At 36.8% G+C, this 22,063-nt stretch overlaps 2 protein-coding genes across 2 annotated transcripts; one reads left to right on the top strand and one right to left on the bottom strand.

Moving 5' to 3' along the window:
- Positions 1–625: 625 nt before the first annotated feature.
- On the bottom strand, positions 626–3,169 carry LOC111797631 (small ribosomal subunit protein uS13z/uS13y/uS13x). Its single transcript, XM_023680690.2, has 4 exons — positions 3,042–3,169; positions 2,728–2,888; positions 1,376–1,564; positions 626–999 (listed from the first exon to the last, which is right to left on the bottom strand). The coding sequence occupies exons 1-4, from the start codon at positions 3,042–3,044 to the stop codon at positions 894–896; spliced, it is 459 nt and encodes a 152-aa protein (XP_023536458.1). The 5' UTR covers positions 3,045–3,169; the 3' UTR covers positions 626–893.
- Positions 3,170–12,114: 8,945 nt separating this feature from the next.
- On the top strand, positions 12,115–21,044 carry LOC111797455 (nuclear receptor family 2 group C protein). Its single transcript, XM_023680450.2, has 3 exons — positions 12,115–12,438; positions 17,023–17,103; positions 20,325–21,044. Exons 1-3 carry the CDS (start codon positions 12,280–12,282, stop codon positions 20,739–20,741), a joined length of 657 nt encoding a protein of 218 aa, XP_023536218.1. The 5' UTR covers positions 12,115–12,279; the 3' UTR covers positions 20,742–21,044.
- The last annotated feature ends 1,019 nt before the right edge of the window (positions 21,045–22,063 follow it).

Genomic DNA, 22,063 nt, shown 5'->3' with positions numbered 1-22,063 from the left:
AGCAAAGAGATGCCAACTAGCATTAACATATATGCTTGGTAAAACATTTTTACCTTAGCATTAACCATTCACACCTTGGTAAAACATTTTAACCTTAGCATTTTGGTAAAACATTTTAATTTAACCTTAGCATTAACCATTTACACCGTTGTATGCTTTGCTTTGTTCAAACTATCGTGAGATCTCACAATTCACTCCTCTTCAAGACCCAACGTCCTCAACGTGAGATCTCACAATTCACTCCTCTTCAAGACCCAACGTCCTCGCTAGCATCTGTTCCCCTATCTTTCGAAGATCAACGTCCTCGCTAGCATCTGTTTCCCTATCTTTCGAAGATCAACGTCCTCGCTAGCATCTGTTCCCCTATCTTTCGATCGACGTAAAATTATCAAGTGAATTCTGAATTCAAATAGTGCAATTTAACATCAAGTGCAGCCACATTAACTCAATGACCATTGAGAATCGTGCCAGGTGTCACGTGTCAAGTTATATGCACTGACACGTTGAAATTGTTAGAAAAAATTAGATTTGATTAAAACTTTAAAACTAACCATAGTAAATGATACCAAAAATTTAATGCACAATAATCCTGTATATTTTTTTAAAGAAAAAAAAAACTCTCATGCCAACTAAAATGCACACTGATTTCAAGCAAAATTTGATGGTAACAAACAAGAATTCTATAAATAAAAAAGTTTCGCCATTTGCCACTATTAACCTTCATTGTCTAGCCTAAAAGACAGAAGAAAAAGGGGGTAAAATTGAACAAAAATACCATATCCCAAATAAAAATTCCAAAAAGTACAACAGCTCAAATGTTCAACTAAAAGGCCAAAGAACTTGATTTGCCCAATAACCACATACTTAACTCAATCATAAAAACATGGATACGCTTAACGCTTCTTGGAGACACCAACAGTTTTCCCTCGGCGACCAGTGGTCTTAGTGTGCTGACCACGGACTCGGAGGCCCCAGTAGTGCCTTAGACCTCGGTGGTTTCTGCATTCGACGTACAAAAGATTAATCGTGAACTACAAATGTACATGATGCAAGGAGTAGGGCTTGATATCCCAGGATGAAACACTAACAAGAATATTGTTAAGAATCAACACAATGCATGGAGTGAGTATAGGGCTTCATGAGGACTACAAATTTCCGAAACAGATCTTTATCAGAATTTTATTGTACTTCAGGGGATTATTGGGGCATTTCTTTAACATTGTACCTAATAGCTGCTTAGTAGATCAAAACTTTATAATCGTTTTGAATCGAGTTCTGATAATAGTTTGCAGAGATATGTTCTGCCCTCATTTATCTTATTTATGTTAAATTAAAGAACTGTGCATGTTGATATGACAACAAAAACAGATGTTACCTGATCTTCTTCAACCGCTCCAAATCATCTCTCAACTTCATATCCAATGCATTTGAAACTACTTGAGAGTATTTCCCATCCTTGTAGTCCTTCTGCCGATTCAAAAACCAGTCAGGAATTTTAAATTGACGTGGATTGGCAACCACCACCATGAGATTGTCCAATTCAGCAGCAGTTAGTTCACCAGCCCTGTTAGCAAAAATAACAAACGACAACAAAGATGTATATTAGACAAGCCACTCGAGTTTTTCCCCAAACTCTAAATTGTAACACCCTCTATGGCATATAACAAACTTTGTATTCTCTCAATAATATTACAGTCGATGTCAAAGAGGAAGAACCGTGTTTGGCTTCAGTCATGAGTTCCTGATTATTGGCAATTTCCTTGAAATCGTCACTAAAATTTTGACCCCATTTTATTCAGTGAACTAAAGGCACTCAAGCTATAAGGCCATGCTGTATTTAGGTGCTTAGTCCCTATGGTCATTCACCGTGGGGTTGGTGAGATTGTATTCGTGTTGCTGCCAGTTTTATTATTAGAAGATATAGTTTTACTCTGATGAAAGCTACACATCAAAAGAGAATAGCAGCCATCTGTGCATGCATTGCTCTCTTATCAGACCCAGGTAAGCATGGTAAATATATGGTGTTAAATTATATCAAAGGAAGGAAGAAGCTGCAGCAGATAATTCCAGCAACTGAAAATCTAGTTGTAGCACATATTTCTTTTCTTTTTTCATCCTTTTATAAGTCAATTCAGAATGGAAATCCTTTTATCCGTCAACTAGGCTGCCAAAAAAGTACACTAGTATTTTGACATCCTAATTCTAGCAGAAGTTTTTTTCTGTAGAAGACTCAAGGATTCAAGGTCCTGTACTCCACCTTCTGTTTTCATTGTATTTTTTCTTGTTCTTCCAACAATAACTAAAGTACTACTTTCAGATTCCAGCTGCAGACATGAATGAACTACTAAAATACTACTTTTAGAATAATACTGCAGAAACATGTCATGTAGTGATTGACCTGATCATAAAGAAAAATACCATACAAGTTCACTGCAGAATTATTCTTTTGACAACTATAAGCTCCTTTAAATATTCCAATTCATTCAACGATTTAACCATAAACATTGCCCATGTTGAACTCCTGCTTTTTTCCCGAATATCTCACACCTTGAGTTTTTTTTTTAATGTAAAACTTAAAGCTTAAATTTCTTAAATTCATAGCAGGCAGAATTTAAAAACTAAGAACGAAACCCTTGTAATATTCCAAATTGTCGAATTCTTCCATCAAACTAGATAGACGACAAGCGGCAAAGAAGGGAAAATAAGGAGAGGTAAAGCATCGAATACCTCTTGTTCATGTCAACATCAGCCTTCTTGCAAACCATGTTAGCAAGACGCCTTCCAATACCTTTAATCGAAGTGAGAGCAAACATAATCTTCTGCTTCCCATCCACGTTAGTGTTCAGCACACGCAGAATGTGCTGAAAATCCTCGTTTGCAACCAGCGACTAGATACAAAAGCAACAAAATAAAAAAGGCCAAATCAATACAATCAATTATTCGGATAAGAACATAAAACCCTAACGAATAATCAAGGGAATTCAAGAACCGTAAACAGAAGAACAAGAGGGAAATTAGAGCAGAGAAGAAACTGGAATTACCATGGCGAATGTAGATAGAAGCAAGGAGTTCGTAGAATTCCCGGCGGCAGAAAAGGCACGAAAAAACCAGCGGAGAGGGGCTTTATATACTGTCTATCAGCAATCTAGGGCTCCCGACTAAACTGAATTGACCAATATACCCTCTTCAAACTTTATTTTTATTTTTGGGTTGAATTAATAAATTAAATTAATAAAAATAACTTTAAATTTTTGCATTTGTATAAAAATATTATCTGGTTTTTATATTATCTTAAATTTTTTTAAAATATTTTATTTTTAAAATAATTTTAAATTTTTAAAAGTTTTAATAATACTCTTATATTTTTTTTTTAAACTTTAAAAATATTTTTACCATTAAAAAATAATATTAAAAAATTTGAAGATAATGATGTGTTGATACGTGGATTTCGTTCATATATTGATTTAAAACTTTTTATTATTATTATTATAGAAATTTAAGAGTGTTAGTGTACTTTTAGAATTTCATTGGTATTTTTTAACATACAGTACTGACGGTAACGATATTTTTAAACTTGTTAAAGAATTTGAATCGACGTAAAAAAAAGGGTCGACGAGATTTTTTTTTTTTTTTTTTTTCGGTCTAGGTTTTCAACCCAAATATGAAATAAAAAAGAAGGGTCGGGAGAGGTCAGAAGAGGAGGTGAACTTTTTCGTTGAAGAGTGGAAGAAAGTGACGGTAAGTGGCGGATGGCGGGTGGGGATGGGTTTTTTGTTCGAAGAAGATGAAGAAAAAAAGTGGGTTTTTATTGGAATTTATATCTTAAAGTCTCGTAATTAATATTTTATTTTTAATATTAATTATAATTTATATTATTTTGTTTGCCATATGATCTACTGTAAAACAGATTAAGGTTATTAGTGTAATCTTGAACACATGTGTCTGATACATATTTAAATGATAATCTAAAGAGTTCAGAGTATATGGAAATATTTGAGTGAGGTATCCTATTGTAACGGTTACAAAAATAAATAATTGGTCACCGGAAAGGGCGTGAAAATTTCGGCAAGCCAGAATTTTCATACCCTCAACCTACCACGCACTCCCCCGATGCCCTCGATCTTCCAGACCACTAGACCCTCCTATCCTTTGAAAAATAAATAAAAGAGTACACGGCCTAGCTTCGCAACATGCGACCCACACTCCTATAATAGCCGATCCGATAACCCACGTCTCGATTCGAAACACTACCCGCTACGTTTTGTGTCTGAAACCAGTGACTCATTCGATTTAGTTGGCTTGACTTGGCTCCACGAGGCTTTTCGATTCAAAACTAAGCTATTTGGCTCGATATAAGGAAATTTTACCCATTTCCACCTTTTCGACCGTCTCGAATCTAAATTTGACTTTACCGAAGGTGATTAAGGTCAGAAGAATTCTAAATTTCTCAATTCAAGTTGAATTAGATTAGAAAATTATAGTTATTAACAGAATTTAGTAAATGTTCTATGGAATATTATTGGAAGGATGGGCTCAAGCAATTATTTTAGGGAGAACCTCAGCCAAGGTTAACCAAAAGTGGTCTTACTATTGGCTTAGTTAGAAGTTGTATTATGTAGGATGACACGTGCCCAGTGACTTCGCACGTGTCATATGTTTGTTATACATGATGTGATTATAATATGATATGTCTATGATATGATATATCTATGATATGATAAGTTTATGATATCATACGTGCGTGATATGATATGGTATGTTGGGAGACATGATATGTTTTCTGATGTGACACACGTATGATATGACACGATGTATGATATGAATAACATGCGATAAGATATTTTGACATGATGTACAACCCCGAGATATGCATTGAAAGCTATGATATGAAGGAAACACGAAATGAGTTGTTTTACATGTTTAATGAACGAAAATGTTGGGAACTCATGCATCATTGTGTGTTACATGCATCGGAAAATTTCTCCTTTTACTATGGTATGGACATGTACGTTATCAGGCAGAAAAACGATCATTATGTTTATCATAATGTTGCAGTGGTCACTATTCCTATTGGGTGCCTGACAACAGCACCAAAAAATGCTAGTCCGACCAGGAAAGGGGCCTAGGAGGTGTGCGAACCGACTAGTGGGTCATGTGTAGAATAGTAAATACAAATCCAATTACCCGCTTAGGATAGTCGTCTAAGAGAATACGGATTTAAAGTATAGGTTCCACTCATGATTGTATGGGTTTGCATCTAACCCCAATAGTAGGTTACTTACTGAATATTTCTTAAAATATTCAAGTCATGTGTTATTGTTATTTTTCAGATAAAGGCAAGGCTCTCGTATACGGCTGACAGTGGCATCGCAACTTAGAAGACCATGACACATGCACATGAGTCTATGACACTGTTTTATGATAATGTTTTAAACGATTATTTCCGCATAAAATCGCAGTAGTGACTTTAGGTTAAGAAGAAATCTAGGGTCGTTACACCTATTATGTAAATTTGTATAAGATTGATCTTAAGTTTTCAGTAAGTTATGAACTACTACTCCTAAAAGTTTGTCCGGTGAAAACGACTTTTGTAGTCTATTGAATATGTTTACCATTTTTGAAACATTGCTGAATAGAGAGCTAAAAACATAATCTTATGAGATAAATTCACTCCTTCTCATATAAGGTAAACATATGAATAGTTCCAATGAGTCTTGATTTCGAAACTTTAACGATGAAACTTCATTCTCTCTGAGAATGTTTGCTTAATCCACCGCACCTAAATGGTATGGAAAAGTTCTCTATTTATAATCAAATAAATTACAAGATATGGAAATAGTAATAAATGGAAAGAACAATATATGGAAAGATACCTACGGTAATAAGACAAATATCTACATATTTGTCTTTAATAAAATATCAAATATGATATATAGGGTAAACTATAATTTAGTATTAAATATCCTTAACACACCCCCGCAAGCTAAGCGTCGGATTTGAACGAACGTGAAGTTTGGATCTGAAAAATTCAAAGAGAGGTCGAGAAACACTTTTCGTGAAGATGTCAACAACCTGATTCGGAGGAGGTGTAGAGAAACACTTTCTTGCCCATCGAAAATTGTAGAGGGATCGACGCTTAGCGGCGATGCTGCCTTGGCTTCGGCGAGAATATGTCTATAACCCATGAAGAGGGATCGATGCTGAGCGACGATTCTGCCTTGGCTCTAGTGAGAATATGTCTAACCCATGAAGAGGGATCGTCGCTCAGCGACGATGTTGCCTTGGCTCCGGTGATAATATTTCTAACCCAAGAAGTAGGAGGAAACCTAGAGTAAGGGATAAAGACAATGTTGAAGCCGGAATAGTCGCCACAGTGTGCGAAGAAGCCAATTTTGGCGAGAAGAGAGGTGGTGACTTGGTTGGTAAAGAGGCCAGTGCGGCACTCAGATTTCGAAGGTAAATCTTTATAGAAGATCGATAGCCTTCTCGAGATTCTGTATATTTTCGATGAGAATGCTAATGAGGATCATGAGGTTAGGGTTTTTGTGAACGTTGAAGGGAAGATTGGGAAGAAAATGAAAGGGGCTATATTGTTCAAGGGAAAACCGATTGGGTTGGAAAATGTGAGGTTGTATGTACAGAGTATGGCGACAGGTGATTTAGAGGTCAATAGAGTGGAGTCGAAGAGCAATCAATCTGCTTCGCCTGCGGCAGCCATGGTGACTGCCCCTACGGCATCAAAGCCAACAGTGGCGGTGAAAAAGAATAGTAGAGGATTCAGAAGCCATTGAAAAGAAAGGATCAGGGTTGCTAAACCGAAGGGTTCTGATACAATGAGAATGTTTGTTTAATCCAGTACACCTAAATAGTGTGTGAAAATTCTCCATTTATAATCAAATAAATTACAAGAATATGGAGATAGTAATAAATGGAAAGAACAATATATGGAAAGATACATACGGTAATAAGGCAAATATCTAGATATTTATTTTTAATAAAATATCAAATATGATAGATATGGTAAACTATAATTTAGTATTAAATGTTCTAACACTCTCACTTGCTCGAGAAAAACTTAGTTTATGGTTGGATCATAAACAAATGGTTCATTAAAAGATTAGTGGTGTTTAAGGTAAAAGACCTAAGTACATAGGTAAAACGAACTTTTGACCCAACTATAATTACGAATAACTCACGAAGGATCAACTTGTATGTAGTAATTATATCCATGAATACAACTTATTCTACAATACATAAAAGTACAACTCTAAGCCTATAATGGAGTGTAACACCCGAGCCTTGACGAGAAATTAAATGCCTAATCTTTGCTTTTAAAGTTGAACTCGGTAGCATGAATTAAATGCCACTCGGTAGGCCAAGGAAAGAACACGTGTCGAAAGAGCAGTGGGATGCGTGTTAGATGTCACAATAGCACTCCTTAGGATGTTCACAAGCGATTGTGCGACACTTACTTTCAGCACTGAGTAGTCAACCAACTTGAATTCATGTCGCCTACGGTCAAACGACATATGCTCAAACCTCTGGTTCTACTTTGAGGAGGAGGTTTTAGAAAACAGGGCAAAGAGATTTTTGAAAGAGAGTTTGAAAGCAAGATTGAAAGAAAGGTTAAAAGCAATGTTATATGCTACTAAGCAAGAAAGACAATAATATAACTTATGAGTGTTAAGAATTGACGACTAGTCGCATCTCCTATAGTACATTTTGAGGCATTTTCAGTGTACTAGTGGTAGACACAATTTTACCAAATATCATATTCCTGTGAAATACAATAAGAAAGTTATACATCATGAAAACAATAAAGGAAAGCGATAAAGTAGTATAACATAAGGGGTTTGGCATGCAACAAGCATGCGACCTCAGGCAACACGCCTTGGATAAGCATGAACATGACACCCTCTCCCACTTAATTGATTGACGTCTTGTCAATCTTTATCTAATTCCCTCAAATTCAACGATTTGGCGTGCACTCACGTCCGATCATTAGCGCGTTCCCAACTGATTTCTTCATCCGGAAGCCCTTACCACTTGATTAGAAGTTCTTGAACGTTCTGTTGTGGGTTGCCGATGCGATGTGTTTGCTTGGCCAAAATCTCTTTTACTTATTTCCCACTTGTATCTTTCATAGTGACTGAGGGGCGTGTCACTTCATTGTGCCTATTGTCGTTGTTATTAGGATAATATGACAAGTTGCTGACAAGGGTGAGAGGGTGAATCTTCATCCATGCGAGTAGTTGAAGTCTATATATGATATCTTCCCTCCTTTCTCAATGACTTCGACTGGCCCTTCGTATTTGACACCAATCTTTGGTCCTTATTCCTCAAAATCGGAATTGTTTTTACCTCAGTTTGATAAGAACTTGGTTCTCAGCTTGGAATTCTAGTGGCCTTCACTTTAGGTCCGCTCACTTCTTCATCTCTCGGGAAGATTTCTCTAAAAGTTTGCTTCCATTCTTTGGCGAAGTTGTATACTTGTGGAATTTTCCCGATATAGGGGTAATAAATGACATGAGGCATATTGAACCCCGAGCTTAGTAGTTCGTCAAGTTATTTCCGCAATTTTGCAAGTTTAGGAGGTGTAATTTGGTATGCATTCTTGGTTGGTGGCTTGGCCCCTGGTAGTAGCTCGAGCTCATGATCTATACCTTTATGCGGAAGTAGTGTCTTCGGTAAGCTCTCTGGCTTGACGTTGTGGTACCTTTCTAGTATCTCTTGTATCTCAGTGGGTACTGGTTTCGATGAATTCTCCCCCCCTCCCCCCCCCCTCCCACTACGGGGTGGCTAGGAAGGTGGGCTCATTGTTGTATGTCGTGGAACCTAGGTTTGTCATTCTTGTATGTCGTGGAGGTCTACTAGATTCTTATGGGCGTCTAGACGGCTTAAAACTCATCTCTTGTTTCTAAGACGTCTAAGACCACTCCTCAAGCTAATCTACTCTCTAGGTACACATAGGTCTATACCTCTGATCGTTACTCACGATCCTGGGGTGCAGTGTCTATTAGAAATGTACTAGTCTGGGTCAACGTATAAACCACTCTAGTTGTAGCGCCCTAAACTTACCTTAATTCTCTAATGCATGCTTTACTAGGAAGGTTATTCTATCAATTATCTATGGTACGCATATTCTAAAAGTCATCTTGGTCATATACAAGAGCTGAGGAGGTTCATTGGGTTCCTAGGGCAGCTAGGTGACTTAACGTTGACTTCTGACTCCAAGGTACTTTGTACCAACTCCTTGAGTCTTTCTTAGTCTGGGAGCACTATGGTTTAGACCCTTTCACCGTCCCTCATGATCCTAAAGTGCTCAGTCTGCTAGAGGCATTCTGGTCTAAGTCACCGGCTAACCAACCTAACTCTAATGCCTTAGTTCTAGCTTTATGCAGATGAATTCATTGTACAGGAAAACACAAAATCAATAGCTTGAAGCTAAACATACTATATCATGCAAGCATACAAGGAAACAAGCTCAATAGAGAGATAACATCCATTAATCGCTTGAAGCATAAATCATAATAAATCATCTTTCTAACACAGTGAAAAACATATAAAAAAACTTTCATCTCAACTCTTATCGTAGGGCCATCTGGTAATTTCTTACGTCTTACGTAGTTTACTCATCCATATTGCCGAACTCATATTCTCTTCCTAATTTTGCATAGAACATAAAATACCATGCTTCTAAGAATTTTTAATCTAGGGGCATAACAGTAATTTTTCATAGCATACATATAGTACATACTTATCATAAAACATCCTTATGAAGTCTTTACCATGCATTTTATAACCACTTAAGGTAAGGAATGCTCGCATGCTAGCACGTTCTAGCGATCCCTCTAAGTTACATAAAGTTCATGTGGTTACTTACTTGGATAACGTGTGCCTTCCCAAGCTACCTTTTTTGTGTGTTAGGAGTACCAAAGTTTCAGAAATTTCTTTGGCAGATCCTAATTCAAGTAAAATTAGGGTTAGAATCAAAATCGAGATGAAAAACTAGCAAACAAAGGTCGAACGGGGTAAAAGGAGGTCACTCACGTGTGCAAGGAAGCTCCCCACGCACCTGAGGAGGGAGATGCGCAGCTTTGGCTTGACATGTATGACCCGCTTCTTACACACAGTAGTCACTCCTCAAAATGATACAGTTCATGCTGCTAGTGGCTTCATAAGTTCTCTTAAATTTTCTTCGGTGTTGTGGAGGTTTACTAGATTCTTAGAGGCGTCTAGGCAGTTTAAATCTCATCTAGCATTTTTAGGACACTCAGGGTTAGCTCCTCGAGGCTAATCCAATCTCTAGGTGCACTCAGGTCTAGACCTTTAACTGTCGCTCACGATCTTAGAATGTTGATCGCTTGTGGATGTATATAATAAGATGATGTAAAATTCACAAAAATAAGTGCAAGTATACACTATCACAACAAGTAGCAAGTAATAAGTAAATTATTGATTCCACAGAGAACCTATCTTTTTGGTTGCTGTAAATTAAATGAGTTTTTGGGTATCATTCGAATGAGTATTAGTGATTTTAAACTAATTAAACAAAATTATGAAATATACTTAAACTACAGACTACCATTAACAACAACTCTTTAATAAACTAAAATCATACCGTCAATGTACTTAAACTACATAAAACTCTCTTGCCTACCCTATAAAGTTTATCTGTCCATACAAATTGAATTAAACAGAGGAACCATCATCTTAATCATGTAAACTTAATCGTGCGCCTCCGAAATCAACCACATGCCCCCATTCCGAAAGCATCAACCAGTGCGCAACACGTGGCATGCCAAAGGCGCACTTATCCTTCCTCTGTGCATGAGCTACTTGCACAGGGTTTGCGCACGTGGGGAACCTCTTTTGCGTGTGAGAGTGAGTTTTTCGACCCATTCAACCATTTTTCATTTTGATTTCGATATTGACTTTAATTTTACTTAAAATAGGACCTACAAGTGAACTTTTAGGAAAATTGGAGTTTCCAACACGCAGAAAAGCATGCTTGGAAAGGGCACGTTTCACTCAAGTAAGTAGGCACTCAGTCTTTTTCAAGTAATACTTGTAAGGGTTGTTAGGACGTGCTAACATGTGAGTATATCTTGCCTTAGCTAGTTAGAATATGCATGTTTAGGACTCGATTAGGCAATTTAGATGAGAATGTTATGTATGTTTTGAAAAATTACTAAAATGCCCCTATGATGAGAATTTAAGTCATACCTATTTTTAATACCTTCCCCTCCTTAAGAATGGTGAACAAGATGTTCTGATTTGTGTTCACGGTGATTGACAGGAATATCTCCTTAATAAACATGTATGAATGAATAGATCATGTTTTCCGTGCTTTAGGTGATCAATAGGAATATCTCCTTAACAAACTTGTCTGGACGAATAGATTATGTTTTCCATTCTTGTGATTGATAAGAATATCTCCCTAACAAAGCATAAGTGAGTAAACCAAGCTAAACTTAGGGCGCTAGAGCTAGAGCAGTTTATATGGTTACACAGGTTAGTACGTTTCCAATAGGCCAAGTACCCTAGGAGCGTGAGTGGTGATTAGAGGTCTAGACCTGAGTGCACCTAGAGATTGGATTAGCCCCGAGTAGCTAATCTCGAGCGTCCTGAAAATGAGAAATGAGGACTAAACTACTTAGATGTCCCTAAGGATCTAGAAAACCTCCCGACATCTCAGTATGATTAAGGAAGCTTAACAAAACATCAATGCCACTTCAGTTACTACTGAATGTAGGATCGAGTCGAGGCTAAGGTCACGATTCTATAACCCGTCTTGAGGAGAGACTTGAGACTACACTAGTAGTTAGCTCTAGACGAGAACAACTCCTATTGAGTGTAAAAACGAGTCAAGGCAATGATTGCGATGCTGTAAACCGGTCTTGGACAAAACTGTATCCATATATTATAGACTCTTTAGACTATCCTTGAATATGATTTTCCCATCCGTTGATTATATACATTCAGTCGAAGATTATATTAATAATTTTAAATTTTAATATATCAACTTGAATATAGTTTAATGAATATAAAATCATATTTTCGACCTCCAGTTGAATTCCAATCATGGCAAGTTGAATTTTAAATAACGCATTAAAAAAACAAGGAATACAAGCGTCCTGAGTCCCTCACCAGTCGCCCTTCGGCCCTCCCCAAATCCCAATCCTCTCAAAATCTTCATCTTCACTGTGAGAAGGAATCCGCCATATCCGCCGGAATCAGAGCCTTCACTCACCGGAGAAGAAGATTAATCCCTCCGTTATGGCTAAGAAGAGGAAATCTATTGCTACCAGCCTCGACGAGGTAGATCGGACCATGTACACCTCTTTTTGCAGCGGGGCCAACTCTCTCTCGCAGCTTTACACCCAGGCTATGAACCACCAGAAGCTTTCTTTTCAAGCCGGAGAACGTCATGCGATGGTGTGGAATTTCATGTTTTCCTCTCCCCCTTTTTGGACTTTATCATGTTTTTCTGTTTCTCTTTTGTGTGCATGAAATTGATTTTGTTAGACGCGGTTTTTGGTTATTGTTTGTATCTTCTCTATTTGATATGAGTTCTTATTTTGAACGATTCCGGGTAGTTTAATGTATTCTGAGGATTAAGGTAGTATGAATCATGCTTATTTCTGCTTAAAAGTCTGAGCATTCGATTGTGAAATACGATGAAAGTATAATATTTTCCATCGTTATTTGTTCTGCCTTGAACCATTTGATTCTTGATTGGAAATTTATACCGTTCTTGCATTGTGATGAGGGGGTCTATTTATGGTTAACTTTTTCTAAGGCGATGACTGGAATTGAATGTTCTATGTTGTCCTTTTGCTTCAAATTTGAAGGTTTCGTATTTATCCTTCGTTCTTTAAGGATGTTTGATGGGTAGGCTAACATAATAGATGCTATTGTATTCACTATAAATGATGCAAGACATAGTTGAATGGATATATAATGTGAAATTAAACCAAGCCTTAATTTCATGGAAAGAAAAATCAAAGGTCTGTTTAGGAAACTTCTTGGGGTTAATCTCTACTACTGGTACATGTGTCGATTTCTCATGATCAACAAACATTTTTTAGTTTTTTTAAAGCCATATTCTCAACGTTCTCAGAAATCCTGCCAAAACTTGAACGAAGCATTTTGGTTCTTTTTTGCCTTTCTGAATTACACTGAATCAAGTACTTTAGGAAGATAAGTCAAACAACCAAAGACAATGGGGATTGGATATTAGAGGAATACCAAAAAAAATCAACATAGTTTATGATTTTGGTTATGAGGGGATCAAATTAAGAGAAGATAAATAGATTTTCTATGACATATTCGATTCCAGAAAAAATTAAGGAGATCAAATTATGATATTAGAGGAATACCAGAAAAAAAACAACATATTCGATTCCAAGTTTCTTCAGAACAATATTTTGAAGACTTTGGCTAATGGATAAAGAAGACATTGAATGAGAAGGAACAAGAGTAGAACAACAATATTCGAGTTGACTAAGCTTTATTACCCTTTTTGGTGTTCCCTTCCGATTCACTTTGCAATTATGCTCCTTTCATTAATATGAAGAAAAAAAAGGGTAATCTTCAATTATTCGTGAATGTAGAATGCAAAGAAACATCCTCTTTTGTTTCTCTCTCTTATTTTCATGATATTTGGAGTTTAGTCCATAGAATTTTGCAGCTCTAGATAGGCAGTAAGTTATTTTCAATTAGTTCATTTTTTGATTCTTACATCTCTGGATTTAAATTGGAGAAGAAGAGTAAGTTTCATTCTTTTGATAACAGCTTGCAATGGCTAATATTTTCTCTTGTTGAGCTTCTTCAAGTTCCTTTGTATATCAAATATGTTTAAGGCTGGTTTTGAAAAAGGTGTGTTGTTGTTAGAAGAACTTGTTAATCATTTCTAGAATGAATCTTTTTGATAACTGAATTGCAATGGTTGATGCTTCAAGGGATGAAATTGATGAGAATCGTACGCATAACCCATTCCATGTGGACAAATTCTGTTTTAGATGTAGACCAAAAATAATTATTTAGTTGTCGACCACATATCTTCATTTAGACGTAAAAATCAGAAGGAAGTTGATGGATTTTAAAATATGATGAAAGTCTTGAATGTTCATAGACATTTGTCTAAGTGGCTATATCTATAATGTTTTCCACCCTTATGGTTCTGCGTTATACCATTTGATTCCAAATCGAGAATATACATTGGTTTTACATTGTGATGAGGAACTTTTTCATCTTTAAGAACGTTAAAAAGTGATTCCTTGAAAACATTGTTTAAGGAATCACATAGTCAAATGTACTGCATTTCCCTTTTGTTTCTAATTTGAGTGATTCATGCATATGCTTTGTTCTGATGGGATGTCTTGGGATGTTTAGTGATTAGGCTAGCAGTACAGGAACTATATTATATTCACTATAAATGGATACAAGACATCGTTGAATGGATATGTAAGATAACATAATTTAAGCCATTATTTTTAAAAAAATAAAAATCAAGGTTGGTTTAAGAAACTTCTTAGGGCTTCATCTTAAAAAGCAATACTGAAACCTAAAACTTAGCAGATCAATTTCTTGGAAGTAAAAAATCAACGATTCTATAAATGCTCGGCTGCAATAAGCCAGTTATTCCTGTGGGAGCTTTTTCAATGCCCCTTGCTTCAAATTCTAAAGGTCTAAAGAATTGATAAGGTACACTTCCTAATTCATATTTGATTTGTAATCAGAATAAGACCAGACTTGGGAAATTAAGTACGGAAGCGGATTTGGGAAATTAAAAGGAGATGATGACTTGAAGGTTCTTGATTAACTTTGGAAATTTCTTAAGAGTGTCAAACATTTTATGCTTCTTTGAAGGAAGTTGGGAATGTTCTCAATTCAATTTAGCTTGATTAACTAAAATTGAACCACATTTTAAAAAGGAAATGAATGTTAAACTGAGCCAAATTCGAGATATCTTATAATCAAATCAAATTCAACTGTAAACCAATAGTTTGATTGGTTTGATTTGGTAGGACAATGGGGAAATGGGCTGGGGCAATTTGCAAAACCCTGAGTGATTTGGATGATGAAGGAGGTTCTTCAAATTGAAAAGTGTGTTTGTCTCATGAATGATTTTGCTGATGCAGCTCAATTATCGTTGGCTGAGGTGAAAGAAGCTAAGTTGATACAGGCTGAGAAGCCCTTGTAAAAGCCACTGTAAAATTATATTATCGAAGTTTCCTGTTTTCTCTCAGTTTATTACTTGTTCTATTGGTGAAGGCCCGAAGTTTTTACTTTTGGGAGGACTGCAGGGTGGAAGAGGAACCTCTTTGTGCTTTGTTTTTTGTTCTTATGTTGCCTTTTGAACAAAAGGCTACATCTTATGGCCTTCTGTTGCCTTCTTCAGATCCTTATTCCTTGATATCTTTGGGTTTCTGAAGGCCTTTGATTGATAGAGAGGTGGTAGATGTGGTGGGTCTTCTTCTTTTTTTTTCTTTTTTTTCAGATAAATTAATGGTCCCTGGGAGAAAAGGGATGTTAGGTTTTTGGTCACTTGATCCTTCTCTCGTTGGAAGGCTAAAATTCCAAAGAAGGTTAAGGTATTAATTGGAGGACAATGTCTTTGCCTCATCCAGTTGGCTTGGAGGTCTTGGGCCTTGGTGTTGCAAATATTGATACGAAGTACTGCTCCCTTCTAACTAAACAAATATGGAGATTCTCAAGCATAGATGATTCCCCTCAACACAATGCAGTTTCTAGAAAAATGGGGGTGTGAAGAGTTAGGTTGGTTCATTAGCTTCATAGCTAGATGCTGTTTAAGATGCCCTTGGGCTGCTTTTATTTAGTTAGATAGAGATTGAGAAGTTCCTTCCTGTAAAGTGGGGTGGATGGTAGAATGAGGTCTTGGGAAGTTCTAGTTTAATAGGTGCTCAAAGTCTGCACTGTTGACTGGGATACAAACCCCTTCGTCTTTTACTCCCCCATCTTTGTCATCTGTATATGATTGTGCATTCTTACCTTTGTTTTGCTGCCCTTAGCCAGTTCCTCTACATTTCTTTAGCGCTCTTTCATCCTGTAACAGATAAGGAGGTGTTGAAGGTCCCAGTCTTATATTTGTTGCATAAGGATGTTCCTATGAGCCACAGGAGAAGGTACATTTGGGTTTGGATCCAAGCCTATCGAAGGGTTTTCCTTGTAACTCTCTTTTCGATCATTTGAGTGTTACTTCTCTTCACCCTTATGCCCATTGTCCCCTTTGTTCTCACTTTGGAAGGTTAAAGTTACAAAGAAAATCATTTTTTTGTCCGACAACTTTTGCATGGAAATTTCAAAAACCTTAAGGTCACGTTTTAAGGTGGTCTACTTCTATTCGGGCCTCAATGGTTTGTTCTCTCAATGCATTAAGAGGATCTTGATCATTTTTTTTTTGGAAATGTTAGTTCATGTCATCTATTTGGTCTCTATCTGGAGTCCTTTCTTTGGCTTGGAACAAAAGATTGGATTGAGGAGGATGTGTTGTTCCCTCCCTTACAAGCTAAGGGAAAGTTATTTGGCATGCTTGTTATTGGTGGGCTGGTTTGTTGTTTTGTTAGTAGGGATTGCCTCTCGTCAAAGTTATTGCTTTGAGGCTCTTGGGGTTGATGATTTGGCAGTTGGGTTTGCGTAGGGAGGTGTTCCATTGGAGCTCTTTCTGTTGGTGGCTTTTCTTTTTTTGTTCTTATGCGTTTGTGGATACTGTTTTTTAGTTTTGTTTTATTTTATTTTGGGCCATGTCTTCTGGATTTATCAGGGATTTTTTATCTCCCTTATTTTGTTTGCTTTATTATTCTCTCTTCCTCTGGGAGGTTGTATCCATGAACATTTTGTTGTTGTTTTTTTTAATCTACGATGAAAAGGTTGTTTCTTGTTTAAAGAACAGCCAATTTTGGAATGTCTTCTTTAGTTCTAGTTTTGCTAGTGTGATACAATATGTTTACAAATTATGTCATTAAAATGTGTTACCTTATCTGATGCTGTTTTCAGGAAAAGCTTTATCAATGGATGTTTAGACAACAAGAAGGTGGATCTAGAGTGACAACAGCTGATGTACTTAATTACATACGGGTCAGTTTACATTTTTCTTTCATTTTCATCTTTGTTTGAAAATTTGAATTAGTTTGTCTTCCCTAGGCTGTTCCCGCTTTTGTGTTAATGCGTACTGGTTTCTCACAAAAAAAATTCACGTTTTCCCTTTTGAAGAAGCACAATAGAACCTGAATAGATAACTACTGAAAGGCACCTCAACTAGAATTGATAATGTAAATCGAACACAATCTAGCTTCTTAGAGAATGTAGACCCTGATTAGGAAATTAAGGCACCTCAACTAGTATTGACAACATAAGTCGAACGTAATCTAGCTTCTTTAGAGAATGTAGACCAACAGGTCACAAAATATTTGATGATCCGCTTTCCTCCCATGTTAGATGTTCTTTACTCAAATGAATTCTTCACAGCTTCAAAATGATGTCCACTTTGTAATTTGTGTATTCATCATTCTCCAAAATAATATTTGTATGGCTCAGGTTGCTTTTGTTTCCCTTCATTAGAGAGCTAGGTTTTCCTTTTATTTACTTTGCTTTATTTCACTCCTGTTTGGGATTTATTTGAACATTTGTGTTATTTTTTATTATATCAGTGAGAAGTTTGTATTTTCTAAATATATTTTTTCAAGGAAACTATAGAATATATCAACGAGGATAAATAAAAACAAAAACGAGGAGATGAGATATCCCCCTCAAGCTAAAGGGTTATAAAGAGGACTCCTAATTTGTCTAATATGAACAAGATCGTAGTTACATGTGGGTTAAGAAAGATAACACCTGATGCATTCAAGGTGGATTGCAACTATTTAGATGCTTCCTTTCGTGAAACAGGTTTTGGTTTGGCTTGGAAAATGGATGAAGGGGTTGTATTTCTAAATTAAATATGTCCTCGTCAACAACAAGTCTGGGGTTAAGATCCTTTCTCTGGGTACACTCGTATTTTTTAAATAAGAAACCAAACTTTTGTAGAAATATGAAGAATAAGAGCACTGCAAAAATGGCTCACACAAAAGGAGCCCAAGCCAACAAAAAGGCTACAATAAAAGGCTATGATATCACTGGAAGATCGTTTTGGTGGAATTTAGGTAAAAGGCTATAATATTCATTTATTGAATTCTTTTATATTGGACAAAATTATGCCCCTTTAATGCATCTTTGATGTTTTACACTTTGTTATTAGCAGCTTCCTTGTATATAGACAAAGTTTTGAATCTGCTTGGTTTGATTTGAACTTTTCGAAAAAGCATATGCAATAACAACTAGCTTCACTAAATGAGGCTTTAGGGGGTAACATTCATCAACATGTTTTGTTGGGCCTAGCTAGCTGTAAACTGGGAGCTTGGCTTGCTATATGGTACTTATGTTTGAGGGATTCCTGAGTAGTTTTGTATAATAATAAGACCTTTTGTTGAGAAGCTTATCCTATGTCTGGATTTGTACCTCATCCTTGGAGGTGATTAACTCTCGTCTCTTCCCCTTCTCGTCCCTCAACCTCAACCTAGTCGTCTCTGATGTAGCCACTGCTGTCCGTTCGCTGCCGCTTGTTCGCATCCTCCGTTTGTCCTCTCTCTCTTTCTGTCTTGCATCCTAATCCTTTGGCCTTTCAAGTCCCCAAACCCCAATCAACTTGAAACCTGACCTAACCTTCAGCCGTTAGCCATATTAATTGCCGTCATTGCCGTGTGTACTCTTAGCCACCATCGTCATCATCGTCACAATAGTCATTGCTGCCGTCAACACACGTTGCTTTGAGTCTCTGGTTCATCGCTTAAGTTTGGAACCTCGGATTTGTTCCTTGTCCATTTGGTCCCTTTGGCGTCCTTCATGGCATTGTGCCCTCAGTTCTCTTTTTAGCTTCCTGGGCTTCATTTACTGTCCACTCACGTTTGTGTTTTGGTTTTCATCACCTATTGGTTTTATGGTTATTGTAAAGCCCTTTGAAGTATGGCATTAAGTAGTTGTTCTGTGGGGAACAAGTTTTTTCCTACTTTTTGATTGGCAAGGAGCTTTTTTAGGTTGAAGAAAAGGCTGGTTCTTGCTTTTGCTCCATTTCTTTCCATTTCTGTCCGTTATATGCAAACTTCTTCGGTGGGAAGAAGTTTTAATTGACCTTATGCAGTACCCTTTGCAAGATTACTTTTTAGACAAGCTAATAGAGAACTTGGGATTTGTAAATTAGTGAAGAAGTGTTATTTGGTTGGTGTTTTTAATGTATTACCAGTAGTTCTTTGGGTGAGACAAACTTTTCAATGGTTCTAATTTGTACAAATAAGCGAGGATGGATTATATGTGTGATTTGTGATGCTTTGAATGTCCAGTTGAAGGGATTTATCATAAAATTATTATGGATTAGATTTTTACATTGATGTGGCAAAATAAAGGAAATAAAGGTGGTTCCTGGTATAAAAATGATATATATTTTTTAAAATGTATATTTTAATATGTGTCCCTACCGTGTTTGTGTCCTAGGTTTTTAAAAATGACGTGTCTCTCTGTCTGTGTCGTGTCGTATCCATATCTTGTATTTGTATCCGTGCTTCTTAGGTTAGCAATTTACTGTTCTTATGAACTTTAGAAGCCATTGATTCACCATTTTAAGAGGGAAAGATCTCTTAACTCAAGGTTTGTGTGTAAGTAGCTGGAAATGGTTCTCATGTGAGATTTTAGAATGATACGTGGTATCAGGTATGACAAGATACCTAGTAGAAGTTTCAGTCTTGTGGTTGCCTAAAATCCCCTTTAGTATGAAGGGACAGGGAGATCGGTAATAAAAAATGTGGAATTAAGCAGTGATTAACTCGGAAACAACCGTTATAATCTTTACCTGCTAAAGTTTCTGTAACGACCCAAGTCCACCGCTAGCAGATATTGTCCTCTTTGGGCTTTCCCTCAAGGTTTTTAAAACACATTGGTTAGGGAGAGGTTTCCACACCCTTATAAAGAATACTTCGTTCTCCTTCCCAACCAACGTGGCATCTCACAGTCTCACAATTTCAGTCAGGGTAACCTGATCCTTAAACACCCAATGAGGAAACGAATGACACATTCTTTTCTCTCCGGTAAGAAATTGTTGAATAAGATGTTAAAGTTGCATTTTTAAATTAGAGTTCAATGCACAGAGAAGGATAAAAAAGTATTAACAACTGTAACTTGCATTCGTGCTAGGGTTTAACGAGTTTAGCGTAGGTTTCGCTTGATTTCCTGTTTAGCTGTATGAGTTTTCTGAATTTCATACTCCGCAGAACGAGTTGGATTATTGTGGGGAGGAACCGTCAATGTCCCCTAGAGCAGCAGCAGTCCATCAACATCAACATGCTCAACCAACAATGCAGTTCACAAACTCAAGCTTTCCAGCTTCAGGTCTTTCTGCACAAGCAACCACCGGACAAGGGAGTCGAACCGAGCACTCTGATAACCATTCCAAAAGTTCAGTCTTCTCAAATGCTCTATCAAGCCCCATTCGCCGGAGTTTGCAGCAGTATCACATCGCTCAGGAAGCTCACTACCCAAACAGTGGGACGTCGGGAGGAAACGGAGCCACTCGAAACAATGAACCCAACTTCCTTCAGCATCAGAATGCTGACCCTAATTCAGTCAGCTCTAACGACTCATCGATGGACATGCATGCCGATAGTCCCGCACATGATTCACATTACTGATCTCGGGGATCGCCAATTGGTGCTAAAGCTTTATTAGCCAGGTGAGAACAAGCATAAGTTCCTGGCTACCAATGGCATTTACTTTCTTTGTTGGAAATTTCTTTAGGTCTTTTATCTTGTAAAGGGTTTCTTTTATAACAGAACCTGAAAGGAAAAAAAAAAAAAAAAAAAAAAAGAACTGGAAGTTGCTAATACCTTTGTTTTTGTCATTTATTATGCTGTTTAAAACAGTGATGCTTTGTTTCCCCCCTTTATTATTTAGAACTCAATACTATCTTAATGTAGATTGGGTAAGTTTGTGGATCTGGTGAATGAGAAATTATAGGATATGGCTTTCTAAGTTGGGTTCGTTCGGTTCATTAGTTAGATAACGGTGAACATTCGGGTCGACGCCCATCTGAAAAGCTCCTCTTTAGTTTAAACATAATTTTTCGTTGTTAAATTACAAGTTTAGTTTAGGAACTTTTTACGTGAGATGTCTAAAAGTCTTAACTTTTAGTTTTCTCACTTGTTTGTTAGCCTTGTTTTTATATATCTATAAACTTTTAATTTTGTGTTAACGTTTCTTTTAATTTTGTGTTAACGTTTCTTTTAATTTTGTGTTAACGTTTCTTTGACGAGTCTCTTTAAATTGTTTAATAATTGGTCCCTAATATATGGCACTTGATTTCATTGCCCATTGTTGACTTATTCCATTTGAATGAGTCAACTTTCAAGTTCTTGACGGGTACTAGGAGGAAAAACTACATCTAGTGTTAAAGGATAGCTGACCGTTCACTATAAGGCAAATATCTAGATATTTGCCTTACATTACGGGTTACCAGATATTTGCCTTACATTACGGGTTACCATATTTGCCCTCTTATTAAAGGCAAATATATTGCATTCATTTATTATTCTTTCCTTTTATTACTATTTCCATATTATTTGTAATTTACCATATTTCTGTATCCTGAAAATGATTATAAATAAGAGAACTCTCACCCCTATTTAAGGTGTGGTGATTCAGCAAACATTCACATAGTATCAGAGCCCTTTCGGTTTAACAACCCTGATCCTTTCTTCTCTATGGCTTCCGAATCTTCTTATCATCTTCTTCCTTTCAATACTCTAATCCATATGATCACCATCAAACTTTCTTCCTCCAATTATCTTCTTTGGAAAAGCCAACTTCTCCCTCTCCTTGAGAGTCAAGACATGCTGGGCTATGTTGATGGAACAAACCTCTTCAACACTCAACCCCAAATATTTGGCATGGAGAGCAGCCGATCAACGACTTCTCTGTCTCCTGCTCTCCTCTCTCACTGAGGAAGCCATGGCTG

Source organism: Cucurbita pepo, chromosome 6 (genome assembly GCF_057944985.1).
Source record: "Cucurbita pepo subsp. pepo isolate OVF chromosome 6, ASM5794498v1, whole genome shotgun sequence".
In the NCBI taxonomy this organism is placed as follows: domain Eukaryota; kingdom Viridiplantae; phylum Streptophyta; class Magnoliopsida; order Cucurbitales; family Cucurbitaceae; genus Cucurbita; species Cucurbita pepo.
Note: the sequence above shows the minus strand (reverse complement) of the source record. Positions and strands in the feature narration are given on the sequence as shown.